This window comes from Dermacentor andersoni, chromosome 8 (genome assembly GCF_023375885.2).
Source record: "Dermacentor andersoni chromosome 8, qqDerAnde1_hic_scaffold, whole genome shotgun sequence".
In the NCBI taxonomy this organism is placed as follows: Eukaryota; Metazoa; Arthropoda; class Arachnida; order Ixodida; family Ixodidae; genus Dermacentor; species Dermacentor andersoni.
This window is the reverse complement of record NC_092821.1, coordinates 70,012,490-70,035,918: the sequence shown is the minus strand read 5'-3', so window position 1 is coordinate 70,035,918 and position 23,429 is coordinate 70,012,490. Positions and strand designations below refer to the sequence as shown.

Sequence of the window (23,429 nt, the reverse complement as noted above, 5' to 3'; positions counted from 1 at the left end):
GAACGGTCGCAGAACCAGAATTCTACATAGAGTTCTAGGAAACTCTGTGACCCAAACTACTGTTAGAATTTTCTCGACAAGCCAACGGCGCACTCGACATCGGGGCATCTGCGTCGCTCAACATAGGTTTCTGTTTGTAAACGCAACAATGTCTGGGTGAGTTCATTGCTGGTGTTACTGGGAATATGAACATTCTGCGACCGTACCGCGCCCTAAGAAACTGCTCAGTGAGAAGATACGGAGACGTCGGAATGTGGCGACGAAATGCGCACCCAACGCAGCCGAATAACGCAGGCGAGAGCTTGCGCGGCCAAGCTACGCGGGGAAAACGCAAGCAACGAGAGAATCGCGTCTGACGTTTGAGAGAAGCTTCTCAGGAGGACGCGTTGGAACGAAGGGGGGCGTGTCGGCGCGGGCAAATTATGCGAGAGAGAGAGAAAAAGAAAAGCCGTAAAGCAAGATTTCTTTCATTTACAAAACAGAATATTAGTGGAGAAAAAGAATTGCTTGGGAAGATCGTCATAGTGTGCGCATTATTCTTTGGAGTTGCTTATCTCCTAAAACACGACAGCTTTGGTTACAACATTAAGGTATACGCTTCCTAATTATTCCAAAGAATTTCTATGCGCTATATGACAATTCCTCAGTGGCGAGTCATTGTTTCGATCACTTTCTCGGCGGGGGGGGGGGGGGGGGGGGGGATCACGTACATGATCGGGGCGAGTGGGAGGGCTAACGTTACTGTTGTCGCACGTCGTTTTATGTCGTGTAGCCTGGTACGCAGAAATTCAGGGGGGGAGGGTGGGGGGTGCACCTGCCCGATGTGCCCCAAACTGGCTACGCCCCTGAAAAGGAGCGAGCTCAAGTGCCATCACCATGCAGTTGCTTAACACTGCATATCGATGTTGCGTTGTCACGTATCTACAATTTTTCACTGATGTAAGTGCCGTTCTTTCTTGCAGAGTGTATTCTTTGGACGCAGGTGCACCTGATACACAATGTGCCTGCGGTGTGCCGCGAACAGTTCGTCGACACCTGCGGAGTAGTCATTAATCCGCACCGAAGAGACCTTTGCTCCGATGACTAGGAAGACTAGTTTAGCGCTCCGGAAAAAAAAAAAAAAATACCCGCGCATTCTGCATGGTGCGGGTAAATACGAGGTGAAACAAGGCGTTTATATAGTAGAGGCAAAAGCCACTTTGATTCTCCATAGAATGTAATAAACGTGCTTTAAGCAATTTTCCGTCGAAGTTTTTTCGTTTAGTTATCAAAGTTTCATACAATGCATTTCAAGAAGAAAACGGAAGTATACGGAAAAAAAATTGCCGTTGTAGTTTTTCAGAACAACCAGAAGCCATTTTATAATGCAGCAGGTTGCACGAAGCAAACGTCAAGCTTCTAAATTGCAATCAGTGGCGTGTGAAGAAACGCTAATGTTATAGGAAGCTCATTTTCATGGCGTATAAAACATTTTGCACGCCTTAGGTGGCAGACCTAGAATATGTGGCAGAGAGGGTGTGGCAAAATGCAGAAGAAGAAGAGAGCACGGAGAGAAGACGGAGAACAGGAAAAAGAAACAAACAATAAATTATTATCTGAAAAAGCGGCATCCTATAGTTTATCCTCAAAGCGTTTTTCGAACTTCAGTTCTTTATCGACAAGAGAGTATACTGCAGGTGAAATCACTTAAATATGAGATTGTCATTTACATCGAAAAGCTTATTTGAGACCAGATACATACAGCATATTACCTCAATGGGAGCACGCACAGTATTAATACTGCGTAGTCTTAGCAACAGTCGACCCTCATTATGATCGACTGCCACGTATGTTCGCCCGGTAATAGAGTTCGGCTGCGTTATGTCTTCTGGCGGACTTTTAGTGCCAAATTCTGCCTCTTGTTCTATTAGAGTGAGAGGCATTACGTCTTGGGCTTCCTGAATTTGTGGTGAACGATACATATATAAATAAGCACGCCTGCTTTTTAATACAGTTTTATATCCTAACAGAACAAAATTCCATAAAAGCATATGTATATCCACAAATGAGGCCACAGTCTTATTATTTTTCAATTGGCCTCATTCTTTAACCATCAGTAGTCTCGCTTGCGTTGCCCTAAAGTTGTTTTCCTACAAAAACAATTGGATCAATAAAGGTTCACCTATGCGAGGTGGTCTTACTAGATTAATCGGTCCCAGTCGCTCGAGTTGAATTCGATAATATTTTCCCAAGAAGTGAAAAACATTCGCCCTATCAATACCTCAAGGGTACTTTGGAAGGCTACGCTACACACCTAGCTACAAAGACCGTAATAGCGACCATCTGTGAAGAAAAGGCAGATGTTGGCATTGTATCACCACATCTAAATTGGTCTTTTTCCGTTAGGCTACCGAACTTCTCACCTATCTTTAAGGCGGAATTATTGGAAATTGTCTTAGGTTTACGAAAATTACCACCATCTCTGTCATCTGCCGTAGTCTTAACTGATTGCCTATGCGTCTGCTCTTCACTATCCACATCCAAATTATCAGATTCGTTATAAACCGTACATGCTCGTCTCCCAAGACACTAACTTACCTCTCGTTCGCTTAGTGCGGGTGCCAGGCCACAAACGTCTAACCTTAAACGACTATGCAGATGCACTCGCAGTAGCATTACACGATGGTCCTGTAATTTACTTTTAACTAGCGTCGGCGTTCATCAGTGCGGCGCCATTCAGAAAGTGTGCTACTACAAATAACTTTACGAAATAATTTTTGGCAACATCTGGTTTTCCGCATATCAATGTTCATTAGAACAACAAATTGTGCTCCAGCAGAAAACTTGTACCAGTGATTGCGAGACTTCGGTGCCGTGTTCACCCACTGAACTTCTATCTTCACAGGTATGGTCTAGCTATGTCACCTTTTGTCCTTAATACAATGAGAGTGAAACTCAACATTTCTTTTTAGCATGTTGAAAATTCAATTTTAGAAGCGAACGGTTTTTGAAGAACCCTTTCGAAACACTGACTTAAATTTGACTATTTTGGAATTTTTTTCCTTAGAACAAGTGTACTGGGTTATAGTCGCAGGAACATTTGTTAACCTGTCTGAAACTTTCAGCGCGAGACAAAAAGAACTGCATGCTAAAATTGTTCTTCTTACTTCTAATGCTCACATAATGTTTGTTGCAATATTTAATTACTTACGCCTTCATATCTGTAACAGTTGATATTTCACAAATACAAGTTACTCATTTCGGTTCACCTTATTTTCCTTTAAAATATAGCCGTCTTTTCAGCGCCCGATTCATGGTCGATTCCCGAGATTGGGGTTGCTGCATTTCACTAAGAAACAAAAACAAGATTGTTATCGAAGAAACCGTGGCGTTCGAAAGCTTTTGCTGTGGCTCTGGTGCTTTGGCCAGATTTTGGGTGGTATTAGGCTTTTCTAGTCTTATTTTTCGAGCCCTTGCTTATTATTCTGCATGCTTCATGTTAATGTGATGCCTGAAAACTCCATTTGGAGTTTTTTCTCCTTGCACGGCCTCTATTCCCACAGGTCAATTAACATTGGATTTGTTCGTGCGCAGTGGTATGAGCAGCATACCTGTGGCTCTGATAAGTTTCAATGAAGGCTTGATACGGCTGACAAACCATCGGGCTATCCAGAAAGCTCTATATGCGACTGCCTCTTCATGCCAGACCAAGGGAAGCATTCTCGGACAATCACTTTCGGTGATACCGTCCCTTTCGCCTGACTAGTGCTCAACCAACCAATAAGCATGCACTAAAAGTGATATAGACGTAAACGACCGTTCAAGAACACGTCCCCATAGGTAATTGAGGAAGTTCGGCCGCGGAGTCACCACGTCTAGGTCACCAGATCAGGCCTGTGTCCCGAATTTGCCCAACTATAGATCATTTGCGTCGTGGTCGGTGAGGCTGTTGCGCCCCAAATCGGCCGGACGCTTCTTTGGGTGCTTCCCTCGAAGCAGCCCCTCCACCAGCGCCCAGACGGCGACAGGAGTGCCCGACATCGACTGGGACGGGAAAACAAGCGGCTCACTTAGACGCGACCGCGTACGCCTTGAGGCAGTAACAAGCGTGAACTGTTTCGTGGAAAGAGCGCGAACGAATTTTGTCTCCAGATTGCCTCGTCCTTGCTTCGGAGGTTGGTTATGAGAGCGGAGTATTGTGATCTATACCTCACCTCTGATTGGCCGCAACAAGGTCGTAGAAGTCCCTTGTGTAGGGAACTAGGGAAGAAGAACGCTTTAATAAGCGGGCCTTTGGTGCAGTGAGAGGGGTGCTGTTGTGTCCTGACGTCTGTGAACATCGGTGTCCTGACGTCTGCAGACATGTGTGAGCTCTGCCTAGAATCCGACGACTTGTTTCAGTGTGCAAATAATGTAAAATAAACCCCTTATCGTTCCCCCTACTCCCGGACGTACTCACCCATTTGGCACGAAGGATTCCTTGCCTAAACGCTACCCCGAGACTCAACAAGAGTCTTCATGCCTGCTCACCTCGCTTTCACTAAGGGAATAGTCAGAGGTGTTGATGCTGATCTATTTCCAGCGGAAACATTAGAGAGGTCATGGATTCACCTCCCGTCGCTCTGCAAGATGCTTTGCCACCAAGGGAAGCCTTCAAGGCGAATTCTACTACCGTGACTCAAGCGAACACTGCCTCGTCGGCGGACGCCGTCCATAACCCCCAGACTGCAGCCTCCAGCGACACAGCTATGGTCACATAGGCCATATCAGGGATGTGCAAGCGCCTGGAAGACGTCACGGTATCCTTCACTATCGTCCTTGGAAGTTCCAGAGTTTCATGACTTCGAGGACGATGCAATGTTGTCGGTACGCACAGTAAATTCATTGGTCCGTCGACACAACTGTGCTGCAGCGGCTCGTCTGCAGACTCCACTCCCTGCCGAACTCGGGAATGGGCAAGAGCGCCACCGAGTTCTCAAAGCTCATCGGGTCGTCGCCACAGTTTGTCTCCCTGCCGTACTACTCCAGTCTGCTCGACGTAAACATCGCGGTGCCTGGCGTCGCATCAAAGCGCCGAACTGCGGTGTGCGCCATGAGACAGGAGACCGCCTCCCTACTGCATGAGCGACTGGCAGGACGACTACTCATCTACACCGATGGCTCGGTGACACCGGACGGGTCTGGTGCTGCGGCTTGCACGGCACCGGACATCTCGGAAACGCGCTAGTGCCGACTGCGCTTTGCCGCGTCATCGACAGTGGCCGAACTCGCCGCCATCGATCTCGCTGCCGACCTTCTTTTGGAACATCCGAACATTGTGTCAGCGGCCATTCTCACTGACTCTCGTGCGGCGCTTTGCATGCTGGCCAGGTACTACGCCGGAGTGCCCCTTGTTGTTCGAGTTGGCTGCAAGCTGCGACACATCGTGAATCAAGGCTGCGACCTGGCGCTTCAATGGATACCCGCACACATCGGATTGCCAGGCAATGAGGAGGCTGACTCCCTCGCCAAGTCGGCGCACGGTGAGCGCTTTCCCCTCACCCGCTTGGTGACGAGCGTCGACGCGGCCAAGACAGCGGTTCTGCGGAGCGTCACTGCGCAACACACCGATCGGCGCGTCGCGGCGGGAACGCCCCCGCGCCTGCTCCCACGTGTGGGCCTCTCTCGGGCTGACTGCGCCTTCCTTCTCCGCCTGCGCATCGGCTGCTACAAAACAGCGGCGCGCACACACAGGCTCACGGGAACCGGCAGCCCCGTGTGTGGTAACTGCGACGACGTGGAGACACTGGAGCATCTTCTGCGTCACTGCCCGGCCTTCGGGACCGAGAGGGAGGCTCTGTACGCCTCCTACCGCCGATGTGGCTTGCCATCCACCACCCTGCAGTGCCTACTCTTCCCCAATGCTCCCAGTTCCATCACCAAGCGTGCATTTTCGGCACTGATAGAATTCTGTGAAGCAACACACCTCAGAGCGCGGCTGTAGGCCCCGCAAACGCTTAGCTACATTGTCGTTTTCTTTTTTTTTTTTGCTATTCCGGTCTCTCTCTGCTTTTTACTTCCGGTCACTATCTCCATCTTTTTCTCCCCATACCCCTTCCCCGTGCAGTGCTGTTGAGGTGTCCTCCTGTGAGAGACAGTTACGGCACTGCACTTATCTCTTCCATTTCTCTTTAAAAATCACTTCACACACACACACATGAAGATTTTTGCCGTTTGCCGAAAGCCGGCTTCATGATGGCGCCAAAGCATGCCACAGATATGACGGCTTTGCGTACCCTTCCTGGGACGAATGGAGTGCAGCTTTAGTGATTGCTTTAGGCCAGGTCCCTTCAGCCTATGACCTTCGCTTCTTGCGCATGCGCTCGCGCCGGTAGTCACCAAACGAAGAGATAATTCGCTACGTGTATGAAACGGTCAGGATTCTCGAAGACTGCAACAGCACCTGGTTCTATCCTACTGCTCGCCAGTATGTGGTCGATGGATTGCTCGGCTGTACGCATGCTGCCATCCTCTCTGCTCAGCTTCCGAGAGCTTACCCTATGTTTTCGCTCGGAAGGCAGCTGAACTGCAGCAGAGCATTCGCCGCCGTATTGCTGTTGGTGTGCTGAAGACTGGACGTTCACCGACGTTCTCCACACGACGCGGCTGCCACTCTTGTGGTCGTATTGGTCACAATGCCAAGAATTTCCCTCAGTCGCCCAATACCCGGCTTCGTTACCAGGGTTGCTAATCTCCCGTGTTACCATTCTTTGTGGAAGGGATAGGCGACCTGTTCGTGCTTGTGGATACTGGCGCTGAGCGGACGGCGCTACAAAAACATCCTTCTCCCAACACAATCCGCTCACGGACGCAACCGCCACTCCACGGAGTAGGAGTCAGTGCTATGCCATTGGGCGTTGCTCGACATTCATGTGCGGACGTCGTCCGGGATAAAATTTATCCCAGCAGTTCCCGTATTCGAGGGCCTCCCCGCGGACATATTTCTGGGGACGGCTTTCATGCCGTCCGACGACATTCCAGACACCATCGACCACAGTCGTGTTGAGTTCCACCCTTCTAAATCTTCGGCCTACGCCGCCACGGTCACATCCATGCCCGTTCCGGGACCGACAGTTGCGCTTCCTAATTTATCTGCCTTCTCCTCGGTACTCGCTCGCCACGCTGCATTACACCCGTAGTACGGCAGACCTTAATGAGAGCAGCATTCCGGGCAAGTTGGTAATCCATTACTGAAGTATTCATCATCACCATCATCATCAGCAGCAGCAGCATCATCATCCTGTTTTATGTCCACTGCAGGACGAAGGCTCTCTCCCTGATATCACCAATTACCCCTGTCCTGCGCCAACCGGTTTCAACTAGCGCCCGCGAATTCCCTAATTTCATCGCTCCACCTAGTAATGGTCCAACGGTTATCTAACCGGTGCATTACATGACCTGCCCCGTTCCATTTATGATCATGTGAGCTGAAGCGCAGATGATTGCAAAAGTGGGGGATAAGTGTGTTAGTTTCCCTTCACTGGCTCTCACAGAAAAATAACTAAGTTTCTTGGAGGCGGCATCACGCGACTCATAACTATGTTACACGAATGCGCGGTTCGTTTTCATGTAAGCGCATGCGCAGTCTATACTGCTTCACATGCATAAACCGCTTCAGTGGTACAATAAATGTAGTCGAAAGTTTGTGCTTGGTGTGTCTTCTTCTCTTACGTCCGTGTCCTTTTTGTTGCTCAATATTACTTCAGTAACGGCCGACCTCCCAATCGCAAATGTGCTGCTGTATCATATACCCACAGGTGACCACTCGCCGATGTGCGTGCCACTGTGGAGGCACGTAGAATGGGAGCGTACAGTGATCACGGAACGCGTGCGTGAAATGCTCGACGCGGCCATCATTCGGCCCTTTTCAAGCCCGTGAGCAGCGTCTGTCGTGCAGCGCCTGTCGTGTTAAAAAAGAATGGCCGTTGAGATATTGTGTCGACTACGGGCAGCCCAACATCTGTACGACGGCCGACGCGTACTCACTAACATGAATGGATGGCGCTATCAATTTAAGCGCGCGATACTTGGAAGTCAGCGTCGCGGAAAAAGGCAAGCGCAAGACAGCCTTTCGGGCTCCTTCATGATCGTACGAATTTAACCGCATGCCGTTTAGGTTGCGCACTGCTCCTAGTACCTTCCGCTGCGCCACGAATTGCGTGCTAGGACCTCTGAAGAACCAATCTTGTGTAGTATATTTGGACAACATCCTGGTCGTTGGCGCCATGCGGGAAGGACATCTGCGCAATTTGAACTAAGTACTACACAAGCTCTATGCGGCTGGTTTCCGGTTCAACAGGGCAAAGTGCCAGTTTGGTCTCTCCAAGATCTCATACCTTGTACACACTATCTCTCCAAATGGCATCCAGCGGATTCCGGAGAGCATTGATGCTGTGGCGCAGTATCCAACACCAACATGCCTGAAACAAGTTCAGTCGTTTGTGTATATGACTTCGTATTTACGCAGATTTATTCCCCACTTCGCATCGACCGCCATTCCCCTGACCGATTTACTGAAGAAGAGACTGCTTTGAATGGGGCACTCCACAAGAAATCGCTTTTCGAACGGCGAACTCACTGTCCTGCACTCAGTCACTTCAATGACGACTCGGCTACTGATGTGCACACCTATGCCAGCCAGATGGGTCTCGAGGCACTGCAAGTGCAACGTAACCTCGATGGCATCGAACGTATTGTCGCATATGCTGAGCCGGAAACTTTCAGATACCGAGCGCCACAACCACACCAATGAGCTGGAATGCCTAGCGGTGGCATGAAGTGTGGATAATGAATTCCGTCGCTATCTCTTTGCGTGCAAGTTCACAGTCGTGACCAGTACTGCATTAACATGGGTGTCTTCCAAGTAGCAGCACAAGCATAAGGTAGTCCGATGGATTATGACGCGGCGAGATTACGATATTTACGTGCCTCGCCGTGAAGAAGCACTAAACAATTACGCTGATGCTATCTCACAGAAACCCCTTCACCGCGTGTCCCAAAACGGAGAGAGTCGCATTTACTTCTCTCAACAGGGCTTCTCGAAAGCCCAACTGCAGGAGAAATACTTATAATCAATCTTTACCGCCTTATAATGCACTTAACGCAGAACCAACTAGCCGAACTTTCAGCTCTAAATGCAGCACTTTCGCATACTTGGGGCCCCTTTCGCCCTTATGATTTTTCTGTTAACCAGCGTCTTTGTGTCTACCTCGATTATGCGAGAGATGAGAGTGACGGAAAAACATCGACGCTTTTCTGCGCTCAGTGAAAGATCTACATTTAGCTTGTAGCATTCTGCCGGTTTCGCTCAGACTGGTGTATGTAACACGTATGTATTCAACTACTCATCAGGGACGTTAGAATGCGTTCTGACAGCACTCATGCAGAAAGCCAAAAGCCAGAACGGCGCGCCACTTCGCTCAGGTATTTGTGGAGGGACTTGACGGTACGTCTACTTGCCTTTGCTGTTTTTGCAGTAAAACGTATTAGGCGTCTCTGTAGGCCTTCCACTGATACCTGCCAGCCGGCCACGTGTGGATGCTCACGCGCGTAGATGACTTTAATATCGCATAAAACAGTATTCGCGACATGACATACAGTTTGTTCTGTGTGCTAATTAGGTGCAGCTTTATTGCACACTTTCGCACAACGAGCAGTATAAACCAAGATGTGGGTGGCGTGCTCCATGATGACCTCAATGGTCGTGTGGTCTACAAGAGATACGGGACGAAGGAGCAAACCAACAGATAAATAATTGAATGTTGCCTGTCGGTGTTATGCTGCACAAGTGAAGGACATGCTGCTCCAGATTGTTGATGCGTAACATAAAATAACAAAAATCAACGTATATAACATGAAATAAGCTACGTAAAAAAGATGAAGAGAAAGAAATGAGAGTATTTACGAACGAAAAGCACAAACGTGCCATAACTTAAAGGAAGGAAGGAAGGAAGAAGAAAGAAAGTAATAAGAAGTCCAGTTTTCTCTGTTTATCGATAGGAGCTGACATTACAAAACAGGTCGCTGAAGCATTAAAGAATTACGACGGCTTTCTGAACTGCCAGCCAGAAATAGAGACAAGGGTTTGTAAAGGAGAACATACTATTGGATTGTTGGGCCGAATGGGTAATAAAGGTACTGGAATTTAAGAAGCCTTATTGCTGATTATCGGTAAACCTTATACGAGCCGTATTCTTGAATCCCGTTGTGTTCATTTTAAAGAAAAGACCCAGTTTCATCCTAAAGGCGAAGCACCGTTTGCGATAGCAAATTAGTGGCCAGCTACACGAAGTAAGAATAGTAGGTTTATCGGCCGTATCAACTTGCAAACATAGGCATACTAACTAAATTAACAAGCATGGTGTCACGCGCGCACATGCACATATGAACACATCTCAATCGATGACCGCGGATGCTCGCTGTCAAAACACTACAGTGAGGAAGCGCGGCAGCAGCAGCGAGCTAGCGCATTGACCTTCGTGCTGCGTCTCCCATCGACGCGAAATAAGCCGCGAAAACGCAACAGGCGGCGGACTCTGTCCCCGTCACAGATGGTTTTAAAGATACGGCTGCCCGGAGCAGAACCACTTCCCCCTCCCTTTCCTTCCCGCGGAGCATTGCGCTCGACAGAAGACAGCGCGCTTCTTCCCCGCTTTCCTCCCTTGTGTGTGCGAGATTGAGCCGCGATCACCGTGCCATCCTCGCACGCTTTTACTCGCACATTCAGCGTACGCCCCGTAGTGACCACGTTATCGCCCTTCGACCTTATACGGAACATCATGGCGCAATGTCGTAATGGTTCCAGGACTTACATCTGGAAACGCGGTTGTTTGCTTGAAGTCAGGGGTACAATCAGGACTCGACGGCAACCAAAGGTCAGTGGAACGCCTCGCATTGGGCGCTCACGGGAAGACTACATTTGAAGCTGTGCAGGATGATATTGGCTGGACAATTTTTGAAGTGAGGGAAGCACAGACTATAACTGATCTCGAAGAACGACCGAGGAATACGAAAAAAAAGCTAATGGGCTGCTAGAGTGTCCAGGTATTTGTACAGGAAAACATTGACTCGCAGGGGAGGAAAGTAGCTAGGAAGCTTTACCAATAAGTACCAACAAGTAGGCGACCTAGTAAGCAACATGGCAACAAAGAACGTCAAACGCAAAGTCAGAGCGCGAGACAATCTCCTGGGTGGCGACAATGGAAAGGAAACCTGTTATGAGCAACTACCTAAGAGTTAAAAACGAAATAGCGAAAGCAGCAATTTAGGATAACACAAATGGCATATTTTTAATTTTTGAAGCGAGATAAGTACACTTTATAACGCGTAGTTGAAGAGCGAGGTACACCAAGGAAGAAGAAGCCTATGCTTGCGGCGGCAAAGCTACGGAAACGATGGAACATGTATTAGAATGTGAAGATATCTACCCATCTGTCTATTTAGCCTCCTCTGGCCTCCTTAAAGCTCTTGGGTTCAGCGACAGCAGGGAGAAAGTAAACATGTCCACCCATGATTGGTAAAAGGTGACTGGAAATTTGGTCGTAGAAAAGTAGGGAGACCACAAAAAAAGGAGACGTACATAAACAATATCCCAATAATGGTTCAGAAAGATTATTGCTGACAATGTTTTATGGATGTGCTTTTTTTTTAAAGATAGCTAGGACATCAGGCAAAGTAAGAACAAGAGCTTGGTGGCGCAGCCCACCGCCCCGTTCCAATAGGGACGCTTATTCGCACTTTCCAGCGACTATAGGGGGCGCGGAGAACGTTTCAATATGGCGGGGATAGAGGTGATCGAGCCGACCCGAAAGCGTGCGCGTCTCCAGGTGCAGGCGGCTCACGGGCCTCTAGTATCTCTAAGCGCGATCCTTGACCTTGTTAAGGAAACGCAGAGATGTGTTGTAGAAGGAGAGGCTGCGTTTAACGCTGGCCATATAATAGCTGCGGTATACAAGCGACGACAAGCGCGGCTGTCGAGGTCGAGTCACTATGCCTGCAGACAAGCGCCGTGAGAGGCCCCCCGCATACTATAAAAGTTCAAGTCTGCAATGAAACCGGCGCAGAAAGGTCAGTATTTCACCTTACGTTTCTTTAAGATATACGTGATGTACGAGAATAGACACCAAGCAGTTAATTGGTTGCGCTCGGATGTAAACAAAGCGCAGTACCCCTCATGCTGCTGCATAAAATAAACGTTGTGTGCATTGATGACGTTATGTGCATTCATGGCTCCCTGCATGGCTTATTTGTGGAATGCTTGTTAAAAATGCCAGGTAACACGGAAACATTTCAGTAGTGCCGATTTAGAAGCTATGAGCGAGACAATGAGGTGTGCCAGCGCGCCCCGTTTCCAGCATGATTAGCGTTTTCGCGTGCTCTACGGCGATTTTGCCAAAGTGCAACGCGTTAAATGCAATTTTTTTTTTTACTTACTTCTCGGGCTTAAACGCGCAACTTCGTCGTTCTAGTGTCATAAAAGCACCAATGTGTTGTTTTCGGCTTCCAGAATTCAATGTGCATGTGGGAGCCTACGCATTTACCCTGTAAATAATTAGCGCTGTTTTAAGGCCGTTTGCGTGCTTAACATTGGTTTGATTGTTTTCAGGGAGAATGCACGTGCAAGGCCGGTCTCTCTGGTGAATGCAAACATTTGTTTGCCACTTTGATATATTTGAACAGGTAAAACTTTATACATCATGTGTTTATTTATTTTCATTAGTTGGCTTGCCTGTAATGTGCACCAAGTGACAGTGAATGTGTTTACCTTATGTCGAACTAAGAGCCACATTGTAAAAGGCGAACATAGAAGTCAGTGGCAATGATGCCTTTTCAATGCCATCTGGGGCTTGTTGTTGCACTCGGAACTGAGTTTCAAGAACATGTTTCTACATAGCAATCAATTGAGTATGTGTTGCTTCAGTCACTTCAGGCGGGCATAGGCTGTATTAATAACCACAGAATGCCCAGAAATGTTTTAAACGTTCTGGGCTTTTTTATTTGTTTACTGTAGGATTTTGATTCTGAATCTGCTGTAAAATATTGTTGATGTAACTTACTAACACGGAAACAAAGGATGAAACAAAATGAAACCAATGTACACAAGCGCTAACTCAAAACTGAAATGGTTCCCGTCTGTCTCATTTTATTTCCGCACTACCAAGTTACATCATAGAATTCCAACTAGCCCCATCGCGACACTGTTAGGAAACATTTTCTTGAATCATATGAAAGATGCAGAAAAAAGCCAAAACGCAGAGTATTTCATCAAGGTATGTTTATTTTGATGTGCAGGACAAGTGCCACTTCCCTGGATTCATTGTCATGCACGGATGTGCAACAACAGTGGGGACGTGCCAGTGCCGCCAGCATCTACAAACCAAGGCCAATTAGTTTGTTTTGCCACGTCGAGCAGCTTCAACCAATAAGTGTCCCTGAAGATGTTCAAGCCCTGATTAGGAAAGAACGTATTGATGCAGTACCAAATTCTGCACTGGCAAAACACAAAACTCGTGCAAGAAAGTCAATCCCTTTCACTAGCAATTTGTACATAGTCCGCGCCATCGACACAATTTTCACACAAGGTTGCTACTTGAGAGAGCACACAAAATTTTCATTTTTTGAATCGGTGCTAGATGGTGAAAAAACAGTACTGAAAAGGTTTGCTCTTGAACATCTCAATGAAAATGAAAAGAGTTTCTATCTTCAAAATGTGTGCCTCTCCTATGCCAAAGCTAGGGAAATATGCCGCGAGACAACTGATCAGTCATCCACTCTGTGGCACAGCGAAAGAAAAAAAATAATTACTGGAAGCATCTGCAGAGAACTCTACACGTTTGAAGAAAGAGCTACACGCAGTTGGGAAGCAAAGCTGGACAGGCTGTACTGCAGGGAGCCTTTCAAGGGAAATGAAGCCACAATGTATGGAAAAGACAACGAGCCTCTTGCACTTGAAGAGTACGAGAAGACTCATAACGAAAGCGTGAGCAAGCTGGGACTCGTCGTCATTCCAGATGTTCCTTGACTTGGCTACAGCCCGGATGGAATAAGTGAGCAGAGGGGAACGAACATCTTGCTGGAAGTGAAGTGTCCTGTTCTAGGCAAGCACTCTAGCATACAAGGCCTTGTAAATGCTAAGAAGCTGGCATTTATTGTGTGTGATGGAGAAAATTATGCATTGAGACGTGCTCACAAGTATTATTCCCAGGTTCAACTGGGCATGCTCCTCCTTAACATGAATCTGTGTCGATTTATAGTATATTCGAAAGTCGAGAGCCTTGTCATTCATGTGCCGAAAGACACCGAGCATGTTCAGGCACTTGTAGACAGGCTGCAGTATGTCTACTTCAAAAGGGTACTACTTAAGCTTGTGCAGATTAGCAAGGCTTGAAAGTATGTTGGTGTTCATAGGTTTTTTTCCTTGTTGATCACTTCCATTCAGTGGGAGGGGGGATACATAGAAGGAAAGCTATTCAGTACTTTGTAATATTTACGAATTGCAATATATTAAAAATTAAATTATGGGGTTTTACGTGTCAAAACCACTTTCTGATTACGAGGCACGCCGTAGTGGAGGACTCAGGAAATTTCAACCACCTGGGGTTCTTTAACGTGCACGTAAATCTAAGTACACGGGTGCTTTCGCATTTCGCTTCCATCGAAATGCGGCCGCCGTGAATTGCAATATATGTAGCAGCAATTAAGCAATTGTTAATTTATATTTACTGTTCAATGTCTGCTAAGGAAAGTATAGCAAATTGTGAGAACTGAAATGGCAAGAGTTTTTGAAGCATCGAAGAAGCAAAATGAGGAGTTCAAGTTTGGTTCTAGGTTTTGCAGCATATGCATAAATGGCCACCTGCAAATTTTGCTTGTATTCTGTCATTTAGTGCTTTTGGATGTCTAGTCATGGAGTTTCGTTTTTTACTCTACAACCTGTGATGTTTTCTCTGCAAATGACACCTTTACAAGTGTCTACAGTGCACATGTTGCAAAAAAGAGAAGAAAGCTGTTGATCTTTCTTTTTTTTAAGCAACTATTTATTTTGCATTCTTCGGAAAGCTTGTCACACAGCAGCTCATAATTCCTGAAGAGCTTGTTTGCAGTCACTCTAAAGTACTTGAGCGAATATAAGTAGTTTCTTACTTGAAAATTAGTGCTTCTGTGTTTAGAACTGGTCCTTTGTACCTGATATATTTGGCTGCTTTTTTTTTTTACTTGTCAGTACACGCATCACACCTATAAACATACCACAATAAACATTCCTCCTGTAAATGTGTGTCTGTGTTTTGCTATCTGATATTCAATATTTACTATTTATTAGAAAATGTTGATATTCGCCCTCCTCTCAACTTTCATATGTCTCTTAACTGAATGTGTACACATCACTTCCATTTGTATAGGTTGTCTGAAAATAAATGTATGCCACACGCGAGGCTCTCGCATGCTCGTATATTTGCCACCTGCTCTCGGTTCACATTCTTCACGTCTTTGTGGTTGCAATGCCCACAAGTTCACAGCTGTGCTTAGTCACACATTGCAATGTACACGACAAAGTGATGAAAAAATAAAAAGAAATAACCATCACGCCTATTTGACCCAACAGCGCATACTATAGACAGTATGTATAATTGAACAGCTGATGATGTTGCACAAATTAAGTGGAAAATACACCAAAAGAGATTGTTCTGTTAAAGTAACATTAACATTCGCCAGTTTGTGTTCCGTTAACCATAGCAATATGTGTCTGATCAACACTGATAGGTTAGTGAGGGCTAGGATTCACCTCAATTTGAACAGGGAAAGATTAAAATTGGTCAAGAAGAAACAAGCCAATCTAGATGCAGTAAGGGTAAAAGCAGACCAATTCAGGCTGGTAGTTGCAAACAAATATGCAGCTTTAGAACAGAGATGAAGATGACATAGAGGTAATGAATGAAACCGTAACGAGGATGGCTTCAGAGGCAGCAATTGAAGTGGGAGGCAAGGCACCAAGGCAACCAGTAGGCAAGCTCTCCCAAGTAACAAAGGATCTAATAAAGAAGCGACAAAGAATGAAAGTGTCCCAAGAGATAAGATAGAATTTGCGAAACTGTCAAAACTGATCAACAAGGCGAAAATAAGTGATTCGAAATTATAACGCGATAAAGACTGAAAAAAGCCGTAAAAGATGGACGCAGCATGAAATCAGTGAAGGAAGCTTGGCGTAGGTCAAACCAAGATGTATGCACTAAAAGATAAGCAGGGTAATAGCACCAGCAATCTCGAAGTTAGAGTAAAAGCAGCAAAAGAATACAAATGGGTTGGAGCACATGTCAGATCCTGGCTAGAAGCTTACCATTATCATTAAAAAGAAAGGTGTACAATCAGCGCATTCTACCGGTGCTAACATAGGGGCAGAAACGTGAAGTCTGACAAAGAAGCTTGCGAACAAGTTGAGGAACGCGCAAAGAGCGATGGAACGAAGAATGTTAGGCATATAGTTAAGAGACAGGAAGATAGTGGTGTGGATCAGAGAGCAAACAGAGATACCGAATATACTTATTGACATTATTAGAAAAAATGGAGCTGGGCACATCATGTAATGCGTAGGTTAGAAAACCGGTAGACCATTAGGGTTGCAGAATGGGTGCGAAGAGAAAGGAAGCGCAGTCGAGTACGGGAGAAGTCTAGCTGGGGTGATGAAATTAAGAAATTCGCAGGCACTAGTTAAAATCGGCTGGCACAGGACAGGGATAATTGGAGGCCGCAGGGATAGACCTTCGTCCTGCAGTGGACATAAAATAGGATTGCAATGATGATGATGAATTGTGTCAGCTTTGCCAGCGTGCTTACTGAAATTTATCATCAGCCAGTATTAATGCGCACAAGTTAGTTAGCCCACACGCAACTGTGAACAGCTCATTGATATAAGGCAGCATTTCCCAGGACAGAGTTGAGTTGAAGAGCTTAAATATTTTAGCTCGTTGTATTGCTCGTTCTACATGAACCCGTGCCCTAGCAATATCAGCTGTCCTAAGGGCATCATTGCGGTCAAACTGGCAGTCATTTTTAGCAAAAGGTGGCCGAATTACGCCAATTGCACGGGCAGTGCACAAGTCATCAATGAAAAAACCCCTATCGACCATAATGTCATCTGTGAATGACTCGAACTTCTCCAATATTGCATACTCAGCTGTAATGGCTTTGTCTGAGGCTCGTCCACCAAATGCTTCACTGATGAATGTTATTGTGCCAGCTGGACTTACACATATGAGAAATTTTACAGTGTAAGTCGACTTGTATTGTGAATATGTCAGTAGCTGACATTTCACACAGCGAGACCTTTAAACTGGGATTTCTGTGCAATCTACAACACCTCGCACTCTCGGATACTGTTTAAAGTGCGAAGGCATATTGTTTAAAATTTCCTCCTTTGAAGGCCACTCAATGGCAGCTTACAGCACTGCAGCAACAAGAGGCAGTATGTGCACAAAATATCTGTGTATGGACGAAATGCTGCATTGAAAAAGTACACTGAGACAGGAAAATGACATAGCCTGTTTCAGAACTATGAACACCAAAATAACTCTGTCCCTCACAGAAGCTTCCATCCTATTTGCCGCCCCATACTTCTCTACGAGTGAAACAATCTTGTTTAGAAGTGCATGAGAAGGTACGCCAGTCAAAGGGTTTAGGTGAGCATCAGAAAGAAGCACGTCCGAAATCCTTAATTTTTTTGTGAAGTCCAGTGAGTTCACTTGAACGGATTTGTTTAGCTCAGGTGTGTGGCCCAGCTCTTGAAGTTCAACAAGTGCCCTTGCAGCGCCTTGTTCTGTAACGCAAGAAAAAATTTAGAGCGAAATTGGTACAGTTTTAAGCAAAAAGTTACCTGCTGTTGTTCGTGAGCAAGAGCTTGAAAGGGGGGGAAGCCAATCCTGCACAGGTGGGTCTGCAATACAATGATGGTGAACTAAATCCTTCATAAAACCATGTGAAGTGTCCTACAACACGGTGTATTCAGTCCTACGGCAAAATAAAACAAGATGCATTGCACTGGCTTGCCTTTGCTCTAAAATTCAAGAGCAGAGAGAGAAAGAATCAGATGCGAAAGGCGGGGAGGCTGGCAGGGAGGTTACCTGGAAGGTAAACATCCACTTTGCTAACCTGGTGCACAGGTGAAAGGGTAAGGGGGGTGCCGAAATATCACAAAGAAAAGCACAAAAAGTGAGAAAGATCATAGAAAAAAACACATTCACACACACAGAACACTATTGCATCAAAGTCACTCCAGTAGGTTACTTGCCTAAGGTGACATTAGAAAAGCCTTAGTCTCTTAAGAGTAGAACGTGTATTTATCTAGGTGCCCAAAATCTTTCGGCGATACCACTCTCGATATATTGCCCTTTACAGTTGCACAACCGGACTCGCCTTGTTTGGGTGAAACGGCAAACTTAAACCTGCGGTAACGCCTATGCATCATCAAAACTTGGGCGCGAGGGTCGGAAAAAAAATTATCACCATCGTATTCACTTTCTTCCAAATTATCAGGAAGCTCGCATGCGCAATCTTCATTAATGACCACTTCAGATACGTCGTCCTGTTGGCCCTCGTTTCCTGCAACATTGTTAGGTCAATAGAAGAGATGCTTTAAGACCAAGCAAAACAAATACAAAATCACAAACGCTTGCGCAGTACCTCCGATCGGTACGCAACTTTCACTACAGCCAAAAAAAGTAGCGAACGCCTTGCGCATTGACCGCCTGTTTGATTTTCACACAGAACGACTAAGAACAGATGCAGAATACGTTCCCTAGTGTGAAATGCTCACTACGCAGCGTCAGGCACCGTCGAGGAATATTTACCGAAACAGCGCGAGTGCAGGCAGAACATTTAATAAACGGTGACACTTGCGTACTTAAACTTACCTTGAGAATCTGTGGGGGGCTTTCTTCGGGGAGCCCTAGGCCTCACACTTGCTTCGTGGGAGCGCAGAGGGATCTTTTGCGAAGGCACGGCGTTTCTTTTCAGCCGCTTTCGTAAGGGCTTCAACCCGTCTTTAAGGCAAAATTTCACAATCAGCTCGCCACAAGAATACAATGAAATCATTGAGAGCATCGCAACAGTCAAGTACTCACCAAGGTGGCCCCAAAAGAAGTCGTCTTTGTTAAAATGATCGCTACATACGACCATTTCTTCGCTTACTTCCTTCCCGATGCGGAGCTTGATCGCCCACAACTTCCTCCGTTTTTTATCTTTTGGAAAGTGGTGCAGGCTCACTTTTCCGGAAATTGCACGATTTGTGCATTGCGGCACACTGCACATGCGGTTGCTCTTCGCTCGTCGACTGTTTTCTTCCATAACGAAGAGCACAAGTACGCCAACGCAGCTGCAGAAACCGCGTGAGCGAGAAATCCATCACCCCCTCCCGGCTTCCGAAAAGATCCGCGCGGCGGCGCTAGCGTTTCTGGAAAGCGCGAATAGCATCCATCCATCCAGCGCAGGGTGTTACGTTCGACCTGTGGGGGCTGACAATGTTCGGGGAAGCGATCGTCGAACTCTGCGCGACCCGCTGCGATGACTCACTTTGTGAAAACAAGAATGCGCCTCGTCAACAACCCGTTGGCGCCGGCATGTCTGCTGCGGCGACTCGCTTTGCATGGACGACAATACGCCGAGGCCCCAAGCGAGCGGTGCCGGGATGTCTGGACGCAGTCGGCAGACCAAGTATTGTTAGTGGATTCGCCGTCACCGTCACGCTTTATTTGAAGTGGTGGAACTCCTGGAGGAAGGTGTTTTGCGGCGCGGTCTCACGGGTCTTAGAAGTCGTCAGTCAATGGACAGCCGCGGAGGCCACTGTCTGCGGGGTCAACTCTGGGACCAAGAGGCGCCTGCTCAGGGCAAGACCCGTGTCTGCGAAAACCCTCTCATCTTGGTGTGGTCAGTGAAACCTGTGCGGAAGTGAGTGTGTAAACCCTCCCCCTTAAAGGCGGGTTGGCTACGATGACGTTGGACGCTCCGAATTGGTCGATGGTTGAACGGCCGTTCTCCCTCACATATGGATCTAGGGAGGACAGAGTGTTTATAAGCAGCCGTGGCGCGGCTGCTGAGTGTGCATTCTCTTTCAGTCACGCTAGACTGATGAACTGTAAAGTTTTCATGTAGATACTGTAAATAAATCCTATAGTCCTCGTTCTCGATGAGAACAAGTCCTTCCCCTTCAACAACGTCCTCAGCGTGGATGAGTTGGAAGAAGGCATGGGCCAGCTACCATCTATTTCATTCCCGACCCCAACCATTACAAGGGTCCCTCGATGCCACATGACGGCGACGCTGCTACAGTGGATTGATGGGTGGATGGATGGATGTAAAAGCGTCCCCTCTGGAACAGGGCGGTGGGTTGCGCCACCAAGCTCTTATTATACTGCCTAATGTCCTACCTACGTTATAAAAGAAAACAAAGCGCACGATGAATTCCCATAACCAAATTTTCTGAGCCCATATTGTGAACTTTGTTTCTGTGCGTCCCCGCTTTTTTTTTGTCCCTACTTTTCTTCCACCAATCTTCCGATCGCCTCTTACTAATCTCTATTGCGGACATGATTACTTCCCCCTACTCTCGCTGAACCCAATCGCTTCAAGGGGTCCAGTGGTGCATAAATCGAAAGCTGGGCAGATATCTTCACATTCCAATAAAACATGCTCCATCGTTTCCCTAGCTTTACCACAGCAAGCACATGCTTCTTCTTCGTTCTTATATCTGGCTTTGTAGGTGCGTGTTCTAAGGCATCTTTATCTCGCTTCGAAAAGTACAGAGCTTCCCTTTGAGTTATCATAAATTGTTTCTTCCCTGATTTCGTTTTTTCCTCCTAATTAGTTACTCATGGCAGGTTTCTTTTCCATTGACGCCACTCACGAGATTATTCCAGTTTCTCTGACTTTCCGCTTGACGTTTTTTGTTACTGTGTTGCTCGCCCTACAGGCCGCATAGTTGCTGGTAAGCGTCCTAGTTATTTTCCTCCACTCTGAATGAATGTTTTTTGTACAAATACCTTAACACTCTCCCCACACATTTACTTTTTTCATATTCCTGAGTCGTTCTTCTTAATCAATTTTATTGTGAGCTTCCCTCACTTCAAAATATGTCCAGCCCATGTCACCCTGCACAGCTTCATTTGTAGTCTTCCCGCGAGCGCCCAATGCCAGGCGTCCTACTGACCTTTCGTTGCCATCGAGTCCTGATTGTACCCCTGATTTCAAGCAAACAGCCGCACTTCCAAAAGTGAGTCCTGGAACCATTACACCTTTCCACATACCTCCGAGCACGTCGTGCCTATATTGTATCCCCATAGCGCCCTGTGCTTCATTATGGCTGCGCCTCACTTTCCCTTTACTGTTATTGTTCTTTCCTGTGTTTTATTATATCTATTACCTTCCTTTATCCATATACCAAGATACTTATAATCTTTTGCGCGAGGTATTTCTTGGCCCTGCATGGCCACTGTCTGTTCACTGTTCTCATTGAATACCATAACACCTGATTTTCTAATACTAAATTTCGAACCTAAATTGTTGCTTTCCCGTCCACAGATATTAGCCAGACGTTGCAAATCCCTTTGCTTGTTAGGTAGCAACACAATGTCGTCTGCATCAAATAAAATTTGTAGGTGCTAAATGGCTAGATGAGTAGGTGTGCCATCTGCCGGGCGTGAAGCGTAGGTCAGCGCTTTTCCGCTTGACGACGACAAACTGGGCGCTGCTGTCAGAGGACTGTCACACGCGGCGCGTGTCTTGTGCTGCTGCGTCCGTACTGCAGAGGGAATTCGGCCTGTTTATCACTGCATGTGAGCTAGAAAGCGAGAAACCGTCTTCACAGTAATAGTAGAGACAGTTACAGATGTACGATTGCAGCGGAGCTCCGTCACTTGGCGAAGGTAATGTGCTTGCCTTGTCCCTCAGCTGCTTGCTTCCCGGTTTGATAGGCAGAAATATGGAGCTCTTAACGCTTTTGGTGGGCGGGGGGGGGGGTGGCACGTTAAGGCTGAGTTTGAGTCCACGAAGACGATCATAAATTCTGCACTGAGGAAATATCGAATCATCAGTTCTTGCAAAAGGAGAACTAGAGTCGAAATTTGTTTTACGATTCTGTATGTTGGTGCTGTATGCGAACGCAATTCGCGCAGGGAGTATTGTTATATCACAAATTGCCTAACGAAAATGACTTGGTCTGAAGGAAAGTAAATTAGAATAGAATAAATGTTGAAGTAAAGTTTCGTTCGTTCTCTGTCCTCGCTTCACCGTTGGAACTTGAAGCTTCTCGGACGATGATCGGCAGTTGATCAAACGCAGGCAGGAAGCGATGAGGTCAGATGTACAAGAAATACTTATAGTTGAACTTTTCTATATACATGGCAGGTAAAACAAATACATTACAAACTTGAACAATTGAGGAACAAAGTCTCACTCTTCGACTGTCTCAATGACTGTTAGAGCCCAGACTCGTTTTAACGTACATAGTACGGAGCCTCACTGATCTATCAGCAATCCTGATTTCAGCCAAGTCTGAGGGACAGCATGTCGTCCCAATTTTTATAGCCCAAATATACAAAGAAAAAAAAGGCGGTAGGGCCGTTGGCCCGTCCCACAGGTTCAGTTGCCAATCAGAGTCAACCGTTTGTTAAGCCACAACCCACAGGGATGGGCTTATTCTTAAAAATAAACATATTGGAAAACAAAGCTCTTTTCCTTCTTCCCCAAAACTCCGTTGCCCTCTCGTTTCTACGTAGTTAGTGACGGGCTCAGCAAAACACGCCAGGCCCGACCAAGTTATCGCTAGACCGCCTCAAATCCCAACGGCGTCTAGGCCGCAAATGTCTCGGAAGCAGGGGCATCGACACCACGTAGTGCCGCTGTACTCAAAGTTTGGCCGTGTGGGAGACGGATGGCCCTCCTTGTCCTTCAAACTTATTGTCTACAAGACAAAGTTCTCCGAGTGCGTGTTTACAAGACGCCGCCGTCCGAATGCACTCTTCACGCGTGCACCGCATCCCTACAGCGTGCACTGTAAGCTGGCCTTCGACACCACACAGGCAGTCGCACCCAACAACAAGGCTGGCGATTGCGTTCCGGACGCGCGGCACGGGGTCAAGTGTGCTAAGCCCTTCTTAACCTCGGCGGCGCCTCCAATTAGTCAGGTACTCGGGCGCCATGCCCACAATACCGTATACAGCGGTCCCTTTCAAGGCTGGTCTGTGTGGACTCGTGTGACCGTCGACGGACTGCCAACACCCTGCGCACAATACCGACTTCCCGGAATCGGCGCTCGCCCTCCTGGCGCCTGCCGCGACGCGTCACCCAACACCGCGCGGTCCGTGACCCCACATAACACAGAAACGGTTGCCCCGCTGACATGGGGGGGGGAGTGCACCCCCTCTCTA

At 46.9% G+C, this 23,429-nt stretch overlaps 1 protein-coding gene and 1 long non-coding RNA gene across 2 annotated transcripts in view; one reads left to right on the top strand and one right to left on the bottom strand.

The window, feature by feature from the left end:
• The window catches only part of LOC126538871 (uncharacterized), a 41,153-nt gene extending 39,552 nt beyond the window's left edge, over window positions 1-1,601 (top strand). Inside the window, exon 5 of the mRNA XM_055075075.1 lies at window positions 963-1,601. Within this exon, the coding sequence (XP_054931050.1) occupies window positions 963-1,087 (125 nt within the window). The 3' untranslated portion in view covers window positions 1,088-1,601. The remainder of the gene's footprint in view (window positions 1-962) is intronic.
• Window positions 1,602-18,524: 16,923 nt separating this feature from the next.
• LOC126538870 (uncharacterized) lies at window positions 18,525-19,409 on the bottom strand. Its single transcript, XR_008614107.2, has 3 exons — window positions 19,131-19,409; window positions 18,921-19,049; window positions 18,525-18,609 (listed from the first exon to the last, which is right to left on the bottom strand). It is a non-coding gene; the product is annotated as an uncharacterized lncRNA (long non-coding RNA).
• Window positions 19,410-23,429: the final 4,020 nt, after the last annotated feature.